Source organism: Clupea harengus, chromosome 2 (genome assembly GCF_900700415.2).
Source record: "Clupea harengus chromosome 2, Ch_v2.0.2, whole genome shotgun sequence".
Lineage (NCBI taxonomy): Eukaryota > Metazoa > Chordata > Actinopteri > Clupeiformes > Clupeidae > Clupea > Clupea harengus.
In genome coordinates this window covers 23,476,873-23,492,856 of record NC_045153.1, presented here as the reverse complement: position 1 = coordinate 23,492,856, position 15,984 = coordinate 23,476,873, and the positions used below count along the sequence as shown (strand labels likewise).

The 15,984-nt window shown below is 42.2% G+C and overlaps 2 protein-coding genes across 4 annotated transcripts; one reads left to right on the top strand and one right to left on the bottom strand.

Annotated features, from left to right (window-relative positions):
• Nucleotides 1-196: 196 nt before the first annotated feature.
• On the bottom strand, nt 197-4,013 carry ormdl1 (ORMDL sphingolipid biosynthesis regulator 1). Of its 2 annotated transcripts, none has more exons than XM_031587449.2 (4): nt 3,889-4,013; nt 2,267-2,449; nt 1,391-1,542; nt 197-1,211 (listed from the first exon to the last, which is right to left on the bottom strand). In XM_031587449.2, exons 2-4 carry the CDS (start codon nt 2,438-2,440, stop codon nt 1,076-1,078), a joined length of 462 nt encoding a protein of 153 aa, XP_031443309.1. In that variant the 5' UTR covers nt 2,441-2,449; nt 3,889-4,013; the 3' UTR covers nt 197-1,075. The 2 variants fall into 2 exon arrangements, with proteins under 2 accessions (XP_031443309.1, XP_031443302.1); XM_031587442.2 differs by having other exon boundaries at nt 3,881-4,011.
• A 2,213-nt stretch (nt 4,014-6,226) lies between these two features.
• me3 (malic enzyme 3, NADP(+)-dependent, mitochondrial) lies at nt 6,227-15,733 on the top strand. 2 transcript variants are annotated; one of them, XM_012818991.3, is made up of 15 exons: nt 6,227-6,363; nt 6,835-7,052; nt 8,481-8,614; nt 9,102-9,251; nt 9,975-10,050; nt 10,300-10,461; nt 10,790-10,893; nt 11,014-11,123; nt 11,435-11,532; nt 11,654-11,767; nt 12,059-12,164; nt 12,547-12,689; nt 13,088-13,261; nt 13,726-13,824; nt 14,935-15,733. In XM_012818991.3, the coding sequence occupies exons 2-15, from the start codon at nt 6,840-6,842 to the stop codon at nt 15,094-15,096; spliced, it is 1,845 nt and encodes a 614-aa protein (XP_012674445.1). In that variant the 5' UTR covers nt 6,227-6,363; nt 6,835-6,839; the 3' UTR covers nt 15,097-15,733. The 2 variants fall into 2 exon arrangements, with proteins under 2 accessions (XP_012674445.1, XP_012674444.1); XM_012818990.3 differs by having other exon boundaries at nt 6,227-6,446.
• Nucleotides 15,734-15,984: the final 251 nt, after the last annotated feature.

Here is a 15,984-nt window from a genome sequence, read left to right as displayed (position 1 = left end):
TGTGTGATTTACTTTAACACTCATTCACTTGAATTGCTACTCATTATGTCCAAACATTTAAAAACACGATTGTTAACTTGTTTCTCATGATGACATGGCAAATAATCCAAGGTTGTGACGCTCCAGTCATTGCTGTGCCTCAACACGGACTATTGCTGTTCTCCAAACATTGAACGAAACAAGACTGGCTCCCCACTTAAGGGCAGAATTGTTTTTAATGATCTCACATACAAGGGTATTCTGAGTCCCAAGAATACTATGGATGCGCAGAGGCCAAGAATGACTAGCTGCCTTGGTAACAACATCCAGAGTAAATTTATGAAGTTCTAAACAGTTAAATGAATGTCAGTACATAAAACATACCTCAGACCTTTTAAGTAAACACTTCATCCTTGTTAATCATCTTTGTGATTAAGAGTCAATACAAGAAACGTAGAAAAAAAATTATATACACTGATGCTGCTCACTTGATTGACCAAAGACAAAGGATTCATTTTAACAAGGATATCATGCAAAAACACATTTCTCTTGACAGACCACCGCGGAGGGGGGTCAAACCTCACAGCAGAGTCTCGTACTTCGTTATGAACCACGGGTTCCTGTCCTTGTGAAACAAACAATTTTTAAAAGGTAGTTTTTCGTGGCTTAGTTTAAGAACATATCCAGAAATGTTACACTGAAACAAAACATTTCTATCCCCACTGTGCAGAGGGCTATTAAGCAATAATTGAAAATAACAAAAGAAACAAAAAAAAATAAACGAACAAAAACAGTCACCAGTCATAAACTCCGAAACCTGGGCCAGCCCAGATCCATGAGGACCAAAACATTTTTTTTTTTTTTTTTTTTTTACTTAAGTTAGTAATGCACATGGCATTCTCCTCTGTCCATATCCCTGTTATAGTTTCTCCCGATGTATCCAAGTAATGAAAGGGACAATTATAACAGACAGTACAAAACTGCTAAGTATACACCACCGCCGTACAAAGGTTTTCCTATTCACCACCCCACAGTATGAAGCAATAACTTGTGGCTGAGAATCGGGTCAGAAATGCGACTCCCAAGAGCTCCACATTTAATACTTGTTGATCCCAAAGATTCGGACACCGTGTAGTTGTGGCAGCTTTGGGATCAGAACACTCAGGAGCGAGGCTGTGTTTACAATGAAGTGTGTCGGGTCATATTTTGTGTAGAAGCTGGCGAGAAAGTATCTGGTAGAGAGGAGGAAAGAAGGATAAGCAAATGTTAAGTAACATCAAACATATGAGGAAGTCGCACACTGAAACATTACATGAGAATTAAAAACCAGAAGCTTCAACTGTCTGTAAACTGTATTTCAATGACAGGCATATTGGGAACAACATTTAGAAGTTGCATCAATAAAACGTACAAAATTATGGGAGAGATGGTAAAGAATTTCCTGGATGATGTGAACTGCACGCCGTAGTCTAGCTGTTCCCAGTGTGTTAAGAGTCTGGCTTTGCCCTGGTCAGGGGTCTCGAACGGGGTTCCCTTCACCGCATGCATGAACACATACATTCCCTGTGAAAGCACAGCGAGCACACAGACACATATCAGTCTTTTAGCACACTATGGTTATTAAAGAGAAATGCATTTCATTATGCTACAAATCAGGTTTATGTGCGCCTAGGGCTCATGTTTGCTGAGGGCTGCAGTGAAAGCATATGCTTGCTATCAGGAAGGGTCACATGGTAAACATGGAGGAATTGTTTGGAGGGATATTCCCCTTTAATTCAGTTATCAGCTGCTGGGAGAAGACGCCATTCAGTCATTCCCGACAAATGCTACACATGCTAAATTTGAAATGTGCTCCCTGGATGTTGGCTACACATGCTAAATGGATAGTGGCAGTCAACAATGGGCCCAGGCAGTAGGCAATATACTGGCAGCAGATAATGGAGGCGTTTCAATGAGTTTCCTTATCGTTCAGTTGCAGTAAGATGACTTCCACCAGGTGGTAAAATTGCTTTAACTTAGTAAATGACATCATGCTAGTGTCCTTGTTCTTTATTCTGGGGAACTCCACACTCAACAATAACACACACATGTGCTAAGGAAGCTCCAATTGTTTTCAACACCAACTGGCTTTAGGAAAGCTTACAATGAAGATGACAAAGGCTCAACAACCAGTAGAAAAGCTTTTGGCAGACATCACTGTTGAAGTTAAAGCATGCAGGAAAGAAGGAAAAAAGGCTAGGAGAGCAAAATGGTCCAATATTGTAAACCTCTTTTATCAAACACTTACAAAATTGTGTATAACATTTGTGAGTGTCCACACGACAGGAACACTGAAGAAAGGAATGCTTAGCAGGACAATGTGAAGCATTCCGACACCAAGAGCGTATGTTAACCAAATGCCTCGACTGTTCATAACTCGAGTGTTGGGGTTTACTTCACTGTGGGCCACTCCGACGTTCATTTTGCTTTTCTGTGGATGAGAGGAGAGATACAGGCAAAGAGAAACATTAGTTATCCTTCTTCTGATAAAAACGAAGATAGTCATCAGCAGTATTAAGCAATTTGCACATCTGTATAAGGGGCAATGACTGCAACAGCTCTACTCCACCAGCCAAGATATCATTATTTATTATTCCCTAGAGAGCTATTTGACAGTTTGAACAGTTCTTATTTATTCTGTGAGTCTTAAAACATGAAGGGTGCATAAGATGTTCTGTGACCACACAATAGTGTCATTCATTTAAACGCCTTGACCAGAAACATTTAGAAATTACAAAATCCTATCCAGAGTGCTGGGTTTACAAAAAGCTTGGTAACAACTGCAAATGTTGGCAAGTTTGAAATTTAACACAAAGCCATTCAAGCGCATTATGAAAACCAGGCAACGAGGTTAATCCGGAGGATGTGGCCTGCAAGGTAGCACGCAGCTGCTTTGTAGCTGATAACTGTGAAATGTTGAGATGCAAAGTTCAAGGTTGTGTCGCATACTCTCCACCATGCTCAACATGCAGTTGCATGCACCGTCTCTCTGAAAATATGCGTGAGCACATCTATCGGTTGGTTTTTGGGCCAAGTACACAACCAGAGAAACGCGTAATAGCTTATTAGTCAGACAAGTAAATGTTAGGAGCTTTCAGGAAAGTAGTCAAGCATTTCAGAACTGAGCCTCCATATACTTCACAAATGTGACTACAAACAGATACACACACATTTGGCCTGATATACCAAATTATCAAATAATAGTATCAAATAAAAATTACTTTGATCACTGCTGTGATCAAAGTAAGATTCAAATCATTACAATAAAAAAAAATCCAAACTCCAATGACATGTAATCACAGTCGTATAATTCAACTTATCAAGTCCTAATCATTTAAGCAAGAAAAGGTAAATATTACTAGGCCCCGTAAATACCGGGAGCGTTCTCACGTGTAGCTGGAATACGCTCTAACGTTTCTAAATGACATCCTTTCTATTGCAAGCTAACGTTAGCTTTGTGCTGGCACTAATGTTCGTTAGCCTACATGTACATTGCATTGCATAGTTAAGACTGTTTTCCTTCCACAGAAGCAAGCTCAGTTGAACAACTGGCCACCAATTATTACATTGTCGTTGACTGACATATACGTGTTTCTATATAAAAAGTGAATCGCTTGGCTGATATCTAAGCTAGCATTACAACAGATAAGCCGCAAGCTACACTATTATATGCCTGCAAGCTAGCGAGGGCAGCTAGATTCAGCAAGCTAGCCATCCTCACATCGGCGAAGTACTGAAACAACACCACCAGTTGATATGGGAATTCTCGCTGATATAAGATGTAGGTCACGGTAAAACCCGTCAAGCAAACTCAACATCAATTACATTAAATAAATACATGCAACGGTAACAGCATACTTACAGAAGTACCTTTGACAAATCTGTTTTGAAACGCAGCTAGCTGTACTGCACTGCGAAGGCTAACCTTCCCACTCCCCGTTTCAGCTGTTGTTGTCTCACCACACAACAGATAGCTCGCTGTATTTTTGGGTGAAGCGGTGAAAAGCACAAAATTAGCCTCTTCACAAATGGTACTTCCGGTACAGCTCTTTTTCAAATTAATAGCTGCCTCACAAAGAAAAGTCAAGATGTTTGGGTGTGTAAATGTCTTAAAGTATCCCCCATCTCAGTGTAATACACTATATATATACACATTAGCTTTTATTCATCAACAAAAAGCTAGGAAACTAGACGAGCAGCAGCAGTTTCTCAGGCAAAGCAAGTAATGGATGTACATAAGAAAAGGAGGATCAGCTGGAAGGAGCCATATGGCTCTTCTTTCAGGATGTTTACCACTTACTCTGAGTTAATTTTGTCACTAAATCACGTACTTGGAAACCCCCACGGTGTTGTATTCTGAGTGTGAGCCTGTTGTCACAAAATGTTTAGGTGTCCAGGGTTCGTATCCCATTTTATTCTGTTACCCTAAACCAGGTTCTTAATCCCGGGGGGCTCTGTTTACAACTCAAAACCAAACTCAAACCAATTGAGTGCACAATTATCTATTTAATGTGTGCTCAAATTCCAATGTACACTACCCCGAACAATGTCTCTTTCACCCCATTGATGTCTCTTCTCTGTGCACACTCAATTTGCCCGTCACATGCTCACTCAATTTTAAGAATTACAATTGTAAGAGTTATAATTGTGTCATAAGTGAAAGGGTAATGTAGTTGTATCGATATCCAACAAAATGAAAGCAAATCTGACCCAAAGACTTACAGTTCATGCATACTTGACCATTTTCGTCAGTGTTTTTTATTGTGTTCTCATCATATAACCTTATCATATGACACAACTGTGTCAAACAATACTTTGCTAAATTGAATGATCATATGTAGAGTAAGTTGAACAGGCACAGAGACAGCAAGCGACTGTGAAATATACTGTGCAAGGGCACATACAAGTGTGCTTGGAATAGATATTTGCCTGATTCAACGAAACACTGACGAAGGAAGGTGCCTGAACCTGAAATGCTCATGAAGGCATCTTCGTTGTTGTTAAATATTGTTAAGTATCGATATGATGGTTGTAGTGCACCCTGTTGTTATAATACTTAGGCTAGGTTGTTGGGGATGAATACTTGCATGTCACCGTGAGAGGTTTGGCTGCTGTGGGTAGTCCCCCACCAATAACACAAGAAATTTCACATCTTTTCCTTTGTAACTAAAATCATCATATTGTACAATATACATATGTACATATTGTTTTGTCATGATACAAAATCAGGAAAACATTAAAAAAAAGCTTCGAAAGCACCAGCCAAATAAGTAAATTAAATTAAATAAATGTTAATGTAAATGTAAAGGACAATAAGTTGATCACACAGGGCAGGTGAGGAAAAAACAGCCTCAGATTAGCCTAGAAGACTAGCAAGAAATACTCTCTAACCAAGCATTTTACAAATCTGTCATCCCTGGCATGTTTTAAACCCCTAAGCATGTCACTTCTGAATTATGCCTTTTATGTCCCCTGCTCCTTTCAATATGCAAATGTAACATTTTTTTAAGGATGCTGACTTTGATCAAAATGGATGTGAGATGCTTTTCTTTCTGATGACAAATTGTTGTAAAACTCTATCCTAATTCTGGGTAACCAAATGTTTTCATATACCTCAGCATCCACACTCTGGTGTTATAGTTGCGTCAATAATCCACGACTAAACATCCGTTTTGACGATGTTTGACAAAGCTTCAAAATAAAAGTAAAATAAAAGTTCTTCATACTTTGATTTATGCATATTTTGTCATTTTTAAAAGGATAATTTAATATGGACAAGTCTACTTTGCTATAAAGTGATAAGGTTAGACAAAACCCTGTGACATTTATTGTGGCAACTTCATATTGGCATGCTTAAAATGTTGCTGGAAACATCCTTCAGTTGTGTGCCCTCTCCAAAAAACAATTATGAACTTCAATAGCTGCTGTGAAACAGTCTTGATAGCTGTTCTTATGTGGGAAAGATTATTTTACGTAGCCTTAATGGTCGCTTAAAATGCATTGTCATCTTTGAACTATGTTTTAATCGTGAAAAATCTCCCAAAATCGTGGCTCAAATGAGGTCATTTGTGTACATTTATTTCTTGCCAATAGCATTGATCTTTTTCACAAAGAGAACAGCAAAGGCGGGACGAGTGGGTGATAGACATATATCTTTTATTTGGAGAGGTCCTGAGGGTGGCTGTCGGTAGAGTCTCTGTATCTGATTGGTGGATTTATCTTACAAGGCGGGTCGTAAGCAGAAAAGCGAAAGGGTCAATGTCAAACAAGCTTATATCAGCTGTTTCTACCGATTGCAGCAGCAACAGCATCTACAGCTAAAGTACGACAGGGAGCGTGGACCAGGTAGTTACTGTTTAAACTACTGTATGTGCTCATCTTAAGTGTCTGTGCCGAAGAGTGTGAGAACAGTGCCTGGTTATTCTCAGGTAGGCTACATATTTTGCTAAGTAGCTAACTAACTTGGATCATTTTATACAGGCTTAGAGAAGTCAATCTTTTTAGGATAAGACTATTTCTTGTTCGTAGGAAGAACCTGTTAATTGAATTGAAGATGGTAGGGATTCAATAATCTATCACATCATCTATCCAATACATGCATTGTTTAAAGACCAGCTCCTAAATTAATTTAACCCACCTGGGAGATATGTCTCCAACTGGGTAGTTAGCCGAGGCCCTGCGTTGTTTACGATTTGGGAGGGCGAACTTGCTGAACTTGAGAAAGGTTGTCATGCACAGAATTCAGACGTATTATATTCTGTTTGTAGTGTGACTTATTTTGACGGGTCCACTCCACAAATCTCCATCTTATTTCAGGAAACATGAACTCTGGACCAGGCAGAAGTGTGCTGTCGCTGTGCAGACGGTCCACAAGCGCTCTACGGTTGCTCGCCAGCCAGCCAGGTCACCCTGTCACTCGCGGTATAGACAACAACCTCCTGGGGACAGTGCGGGTCTGCCATTCGGGGGCCACCCGCAGCGTTAGCACCAAGAAGCGGGGCTATGATATCACCAGAAACCCACATCTTAATAAGGTAATGTGTAATCTGATGGAAACCGATGGAATTCCGTGTGGATGGCAGTGCGATAACCATGCAATAATTTAATCAAAATCAGAGTTCGTAGAGATAAGAATGATACAATGTTTGGCAGACATTATCTCTGAAACGCAGACGGGGCAATTTGGGACATGAGCATGCGACTACCTAGGTTAAGCGAGGTTAACGTCTACTTGAAGTGCACGCTCACTGAGACTGATACACCTGTAGCTTTTGTGCTACATTGACCGTGGCTTGTTCACAGATTAGTTGGCAGTAAATCCTAGATTGCTGCAGCTCTTTATGACAGAGGGATAAAGAGACTTCAGCAGTACTTTCAGTAAATCAAGTGACCTGCATAGCACAGCACCACCTCCCATCTTCTGCTGTATCTGTGTCAAATATTTGGAACTTCTGTGTTGGGTCCTTTGGGTACCTTGGCAAAAAAAATGTAGGGTTAATTAACTTTGCTGGTTGAAGAATCATGATGCCTGTAGAAAATATGCCACTTTTGTTAACGTAGCAAAAGGTGTTAGTTTAGAAAAGAAAAAAAAACATTTTTAGTTGTTAGAGTTTTTTTCTCAATTTTTAACAGCACACATACTTTCATGAATATCTAGCTCAAGAGCAATTTAAACAGGACACGACTAAGGATTTTTTACTGTCGATAACAGCTTGTGCTGTGGTGAGCATAAACTGCTCTCCAAGAGCAAAGTTTCACTTTTCTAGGATTTACTCTTGTGACCAGTCCAAAATACCAAATAGATGCTGGATGTCAAAAGGGGGACCATACAATGGCAGTGAGAAACAGAGAGTGTGTGGAGTATGTGAAAGTGTGTGGAGTATGAGATATTATAGGTACTGTATGGAACTGAACAGGGGAGGATGGTCAGGAAGGCATTCTATTGGACAGAAATAAATAGCACTGACATGTGCTGTGTCGTCGTTCCCCCCCCCCCCCCCCCCCCTTTGGAAACCTGGCCAGGTTCTGAAGCACACCCCAGTGCTGTGACGTGGTGAAGTGGTATTTGTTTTAATATGAACCACATTGTTGGAGGCCGTATGGATGGCAATGCCTTTAATGGTGGATGTGGTGTACAGTTTCAGCAAAGCGCCTATAGGAATACACTTTGCAGAAGATATTAAACTGATTAAAACATTTGAAAATGAAGTTCAGTTAAGTGGCTTTAGATATTTTCATGCATTTACACATCATGTCTAGTGTATGTTGAGGTTGGGTCCTGGTAGAGTAAAGTGCAGGGTTGGCCAGGGCTTTGATTCCCTGGGAGCCCATGTACCGATTTCAAATGTGAATCTGTACCATACAGTAAGTCGTTTTGGATAAAGGTGTCTGCCAAGTGGATCCATGTAAATAGAAATGTGAATGTGATGCTAACAGGGTTTGGTGCTGTTGGGTCCTCACAGGGCATGGCCTTCACCCTGGAAGAGCGTCAGCAGCTGGGCATCCATGGCCTGCTACCCCCCTGCTTCCTCACGCAAGACGTCCAGGTGCTGCGGGTCATGAAGAGCTACGAGACCCGCATCAACCCCCTGGACAAGTAAGCCAGCACCTCCCAAGTATCTGATTGGACAGAAGAGTGTCATGGGGGCACTTATAGCATGTTTGTAAGACTGACTCGACACACACACACACACACACACACACACACACACAAACACTCAGTGTGTATACAGTCAACTCAAAACTCACATGCTTCACGTGGAGAAACACTTTTTCAGATGCAAGGTCAGATCTATAACGCCTCCTGTATATAGCATGATTAGTTGTGCAGCTGGATAGCATGGTGCATAACAATGAGTTAGGCCCCCATGCACAGGCTGATGCAAATTCCACTGCTGACAAGTTGATACTGTTGAAATGTGTGTGTTGGAATTTCTCATTGGGACAAGGACAGGGTGTCTGTCCAGCCAAATACTATGTTTATTCTGTACCCTGTGCTTGACTTTGACTTTTTATGCCTCCCCCCCCCCCCCTTATATTGCCCCCCCCCCCCCATAAACCACCAACTGCACCACCCTTCTCAGGTACATCTTGCTGATGACTCTACAGGACCGTAACGAAAAGCTCTTCTACCGGGTGCTTATGTCAGACGTTGAGGAGTTCATGCCCATTGTTTACACCCCTACGGTGGGCTTGGCTTGCCAGCAGTATGGCTTGGCCTTCCGGAGACCCAGGTGAGGAGCAGAGTGGGGCTGTTTATAACACCGTGGGTGTAGGTTTCTAATCTCTAAATCACACCGGGAGCACAATGCTGTGGTTAAGCCTCTTACACGTCAGGAATTGTCACTCCCACACCAACCAAGAAAGCTACACATGGCCACACAGTCTTGTTGTATCAACTTCTTTTTTTCTTGGAGAAACTAAGCTATGAGGCTATGATCACACCACAGGTGTTAATACTTAGTTTATTTTTTTGACCAATGTAGACCTTTTGGCCTTTATTGTTCAGTTTGGTATTTGTTAGCGGCCCACCTGTCGTGTGTGAATGCACAGATCTTTGCCCTGCATAGTCACACGGGGCATAGTCACACAGGGGCATGACCTGCATTTTAAGAACTGCCAAAAGTGTGCGCTTATTTAGTGGGGCATGTTAAATTCCACAAACAAACAACAAAATATGTCTCGCTCATACAGTTCTCCCAGAGGCCACTCTGGCTATTGCTGGTCTGTTGTGCACTTTGTGGCGATGAATTACATCTGGTCTTGGTTCAGATTTCAGATCACATTTGCACATGTAGACTGCAGAGAGGGTACTTTGGATATATTTCTAGCCTGTCATGTGAGTTTAGCCTCACATATTTAAAAATAATTAACCCCAAACTGACTTTCCTGAATTAGCTAAGCAGACGCATTTTGTTGCTAAATTTGTTGCTGACTGTTACTTGTTTCTCCACCAGAGGTCTCTTCATTACCATTCATGACCGAGGCCATATCGCTACCATGCTGGACTCCTGGCCCGAGGAGGACATCAAGGTATCCAAATGAGTTGTTTTCATGATGTACTGTACATACATACTGCTGCTATTATAAATATTATTATACGGTTACACAACTCAGTCACAAACATGCATATATGCATACATACACACATGCATGCCGTTCTTATTCGTGTAAATATATGCTTTTGTTTTATAATTGTATGACTGTGTATTTATCATATGTATTTATGAGTTATATTTTACTCATATATTTATTTTATATTATACTTCTGTTTGCTTGTAGGCCATTGTGGTGACAGACGGTGAGCGTATCCTGGGCCTTGGTGACCTGGGCAGCTATGGGATGGGCATCCCTGTGGGCAAGCTGGCCCTATACACGGCATGTGGAGGAGTGCCACCCCAGCAGTGCCTGCCAGTGCTGCTGGACGTGGGCACAGATAACCAGGTGCAGTTGGGTGCCCTCAGCGGCACTGCTTTAGTCCGTTCGGGGGTGGGGGGTGGGGGTGGTGGGGGGGGGGGGTTGGTAAAGGATACAAAATAGTTCCAACTGGAACGTTTGGCATTAAGTGTTGCCAAGCAATAGATAGCCATTCTGCTCTCTCTCGCTTTGAAGAATGAATTGAATGTTAATGTAGAATTGTACAGTTAAAATAAATCAAAGTAAATACTAAATATGCAACCATTATGCACAGTCAAATCAAAGTTAATGTTTCACTTTTATCAGTTTGTTGTGCCGTTTTGGAAGTTCTTATTATTTGATGATTTCCCATCAGGAACTTTTGGATGACCCTCTGTACATCGGGGTGAAACACAAGAGAATACGAGGGAAGGAGTATGATGACTTGATCGATGAGTTCATGCAGGCAGCAACTGACAAGTTAGTGAATTACTGCTAAATGTGAACTTCCCTTTGTCTTCAGATGCATTTTCTCATGTGGCCTCTCCTAAACAGATAAGATGTGATGAAAACGGTATATCTTTTATCTCCATTGTGCAGGTATGGAATGAACTGCCTAATTCAATTTGAGGACTTCGCCAACAGCAACGCCTTCAGAATCCTCAACAAATACCGAAACCGCTACTGCTCCTTCAATGATGACATCCAAGGTAGAGTTCACCAGAGTTCATCTCTGCACACACTGAGGCTCTACAGTCATAGGTCTAGTACTGACTATATGACCATCTAGTTCAGTATTTATTCATCAACTCAAGATCAGTGGTTTAATTGCACTGTACACATTGACTGCTCTCTCCAGACCAGTGCATTTGATGACCCCCTCTTAATTTCACCCTGAATCTCTACCCTATTTCATTCTTTCCTATCGTCTTGTAACTCTTTCATCATGCTCTTGAGTCCTTCTGGTTATGTGCTGAGTCACTGTGCTGACTATTTCCTATTCTGTTTTGTTGGTGAACAGGCACAGCCTCTGTGGCGGTGGCAGGAGTCTTGGCTGCCCTGAAGATCACCAAGAACAAGCTGTCTGACCACAGATTTGTGTTCCAGGGAGCTGGAGAGGTGGGTAGCAGCCAAGTCCCTCTTGGTACCCCTGTACTAATTTTAATGTTCCAGTAAGGTTTCGACCTTGTTTGCGAGAGACAAACAACCAATTAAATGCAGATGCTGCTTCTGCCTCCAGGCTGCGATGGGCATCGCTCAGCTTTTGATCATGGCCATGGCCAAGGAGGGAGTGTCCAAAGCAGACGCCCTCAAGAAGATCTGGATGGTGGACTCCAAAGGCCTCATTGTCAGGGTATGTGAGCCTCAGGGCATGTGTACCTCAGTACTGGGCACACAGATTGTGTAAATGTCCTAATCTGTTAGCATGGGTAGTTTTGAAAATCGAGAAAATCGTTTCATGGTGTACCTGATAGATGGATAGATACTTAAATGATCCCAAAGGAATCACCAGTTATTTGCCATGATTTGGCTGCATGTGTGTGAAACCAGTCTTTGATCAAAACCTTTATAGACCTGATTAACCGGACTGAATCCTGTTGTTCTCATGTGCAGTCCGTGACCCTTAATGCCGTTTGATCCTCAGGGTCGTGGCCACCTGAACCACGAAAAGGAAGAGTTTGCTCAAGAGCACCCTCACGTGAAGACACTGGAGGAGGTGGTGGAGACCATCAAGCCCACAGCCATCATCGGTGAGTGGCTCCCAACACAGCTCAACACAGCCCAACACCACACAGCCCAGCCAAGCCTTATCAACGCAACACAGCCCAACACAGCGCAACACCACACAGCCCAGCCAAGCCTTATCAACACCACACAGCCCCACACAGCCCAGCCAAGCCCTATCAACACAACACAGCTCGCTCACCTGAATAACAATGTGCAACAGAGGTTTCAACGGCCACAATGCACACACACTTATAAAATATATATTCCTTCCATATAATATAGGTTCCTTTGGATGGAAAAAAAAACAAACAATGATTGAATAAATAAGTACACATATAAACACTAGTTGCTTTAATAAAACCACGTCCTGACTTGTCCTGGTCTGGCTTCGTGTTCTTCCTTCAGGTGTGGCGGCCATCAGCGGAGCCTTCACTGAGAAGATCATCAAGAACATGGCGTCCTTCAACGAGAGGCCCATCATCTTCGCCCTGAGCAACCCCACCAGCAAAGCAGAGTGCACAGCCGAGCAGTGCTATCAACTCACCAATGTAATCCACACCCACAAAGACTGTGACGTTTACTAATTATGGCTGAACAAAATGCATATGTACTGAGGGGTTATGCTCAATTATTTAATTTAAGTTGCAATTAATGAGAAAGTATGCTGGTGTAGTTGTTTTGAGTATTATTTTATGCAGTGAGAAAATACCATAATACTCAGCTATTTGGCCTGAGCAGCACTTCTGTAGAGTAGTTTATATTCCTACTTAGAGTTGCAACGCAATCATAAGTATTGATTTCTGTTTTTTGGCCATTTATCATTTAGTTTGAGCAGGATATTTCCTTGACGCTAATGTCAGGGTTCTCTCTGCTTGACTGCCTCTCTGCATTCAGCGAGCAGTAAGTTTGAGGCTGTTTGTGTACTGGCTTGTGGGTGTTTGAATAGGGCAAGGGCATCTTTGCCAGTGGGAGCCCCTTTAAGAAGGTGACTCTGGCTGACGGGCGCACATTCCATCCCGGCCAAGGCAACAACGCTTACGTCTTCCCCGGAGTCGCCCTGGGGGTCATCGCCTGCGGAGTGCGTCATATCTCTGATGACATTTTTCTTACAACTGCTGAGGTGATTCTTTTTTGAACATTTTTACACACACACACACACACTAACGCGCACGTTTTAAGGGAGTGGACAGTGCCTGTCAACAAGCTTTGCTACCTTACCTTTGCTTCTCCTACATAACTGATTTGACCTTCCTGGTCCCCTGGCTTAAAATGAGCAAAACCACCACTCCCACAAGAGACATACACATACCGTAAATCCTCAAATAAGGACTGGGATTCAATTAGAGGCCGGGCTTCAGATAGTAGCCGGGGGCGTGGTCGATACCGACAAATAAAGGCCTGCCCCTAATACAAGCCTGCCCCAAATACAGGCCGGTGCGCTGTGCAGCCTAAGTTAATAAAAGCCCTGGCTACTATTTGAGGATTTACGGTACTCATTTAGACACTTTTGTACTCTATGTTTAAGGACAATACATAGCAGCATATGAAGCTGAGTGTGCTAAGGAACTTGTCTTTACCCCTCAGGCCATCTCAGACATGGTGACAGAGGAACACCTGGCAGAGGGCAGACTCTACCCCCCTCTCAGCACCATCAGAGAGGTGTCCTTCAAGATCGCTGTCAAGGTCAGAGTCTCCGCCATCTTCAAAAATCCCCATCCACACCTATATTGCTCACGTTAGCAACACTAAATTCTGAGTGTCTTATTACTGCCTACATATGTACGCCGAAATACCTCTGTGATACAATTATTAGTTAAATTTGACTTGAGTACTGTAAAACACAGTATGCCCACAGTGTAGTATAACAGACTGCCCACACACACTCATAAAAACCTGAACAGTCTCATTGCCAGCCGTATAATATGGTACTTTATTTTCTTTATATTGAGGTATCCATCTAAAATGACTGACTAACTTAAATATATCTATTCAACTCCTACATACCTATTTTCCCTCGGTATGGTTGAGTGTGATGCCATTGCACAAGGACTTTCAAATTGAGCTCAGCTATATTCAGATATTGGTCTATTTTATAAACTGGGTTAAGAGCTTTTGTGTGGTTAATGTAGCTATTTATAGCTATTGGATCAAACGCTAGACGGCAACATGGGTGACGCACACCCTCACTCCCATTATAAGACCGTTAGCTTACAGTCACATACAGTATCTATTTGTGTTACAAACCGGGAATGGACATTCGGTTTTTTTTTTATATTATTTTTCTATTTTTCACTTGCCACCATTTTGTAATCTCACTTTTGTGTGTAGCAAAACATGTTTCCATGAAAATGATTACGTAATTAAATATTTATTCACTTATGGTTATCCATTTTTTTTTCTCATCACACTTCAATTGCACATAAAATATTAACATACAATTTGAACAATCTTACACACACCTCTCATCATCTGAATCAGATTCTGTTTTCTCTGGAGCCGACTTTCCTTGTATGATGCAGATCACCTCCTTTTGGCATTTGGAGGCTTCATAGTCCTTAAAATCCTCCAATTTAAAATGTTTGGTGCCAGAATGAAGCAACTAGACATCCAAAGCACGGAATTTATATCTGCCTCGCCATTGTTTTATTGACCAGACACCACATGACGCATGACACATGCCACACGTGTTTTGGCCAAACTGGCCTTCATCAGAACATCAGGCTCATCATCAAAGTCAGTGTTGATTTGTCTCAACCCTGTTAACATTCCTCCATGTCCCTTTCTTCTTGTCAGATTGTGGACTACGCCTACAGGCATAATGTTGCGTCGTGGTACCCGGAGCCTAAGGACAAGGAGGCGTTCATTCTGTCCCACGTCTACAACTCTGACTACGACTCCTTCACCCTGGACAACTACAGCTGGCCTGCTGATGCTCAGAAGGTCCAGGATGTGTAGACAGCTGCAGGTGCCAGAACTGATGCCTGGATCTCTCTCTCCCTTTTTTTTTTTTATCGTTCTTTTCTCTTTCTGCTTTCTTTCTCTGTCTCAACTCCTTAGTGTCTCACTCCTCTGTTCTCTCTGTGGGAAGGAAGGACAGAGAGTGGAGGAAAAGGGGGGGGGGGCAGGGGAGGGGGAGGGTCAATGAGGAAGGAGAGAGTGAGTCTTTACTGTTTTTCACCTCTCGTTTCTGGGCTGTCAGATCCACCCAGTGTATGATGGAAGACGCACAGAGAACAGCGAAGGAGAGGCTGAGAAACACTCCTTCCCTGATCTCCTTTTCCTTTTTTTCTTTTTTCATTATTTTGGTCCCTTTTGCTTCTGCTTTTCCTCTTCCTCTCTTCCCTCTGCGCCCGGGACAAACATATCTAAGACACGCCTCTTTTTTGCCGTTACTCATCCAGCCAACCAGCCAATCACTATTCAACCTTTTCCTGCAGTGTAGCATTTTGTATTCCTATGATACCTTTTTTAAACTCTGTCCACCCCCTTGTCAAGTGCTCTTGTCTGAGCCCCATGTGGCCTGTACCAAAATGAAATGTACTTGCATCCATTGTATCGTCACTCCATCTTCCTCAGATATGACAAACACACACACACACACACTCCCTTACAGCTTGTGACAGGAACAGTCAGCTCAAAGCGCAACGGTCAAACTAGTTACATCTTATACCTCACCAACTAACTCCATTTCGTAAGAAGGTATATTGCTCTGTATTCTAAAACATGATCTGAAACATCATTTTTTTTATCATTGATATTATTGTATTACTGTTGCTATTATTATCATTGACAGCACTCCTATCAAGTGTCCATGGTTTAATCAGACTTGCTCTACCAATTTGC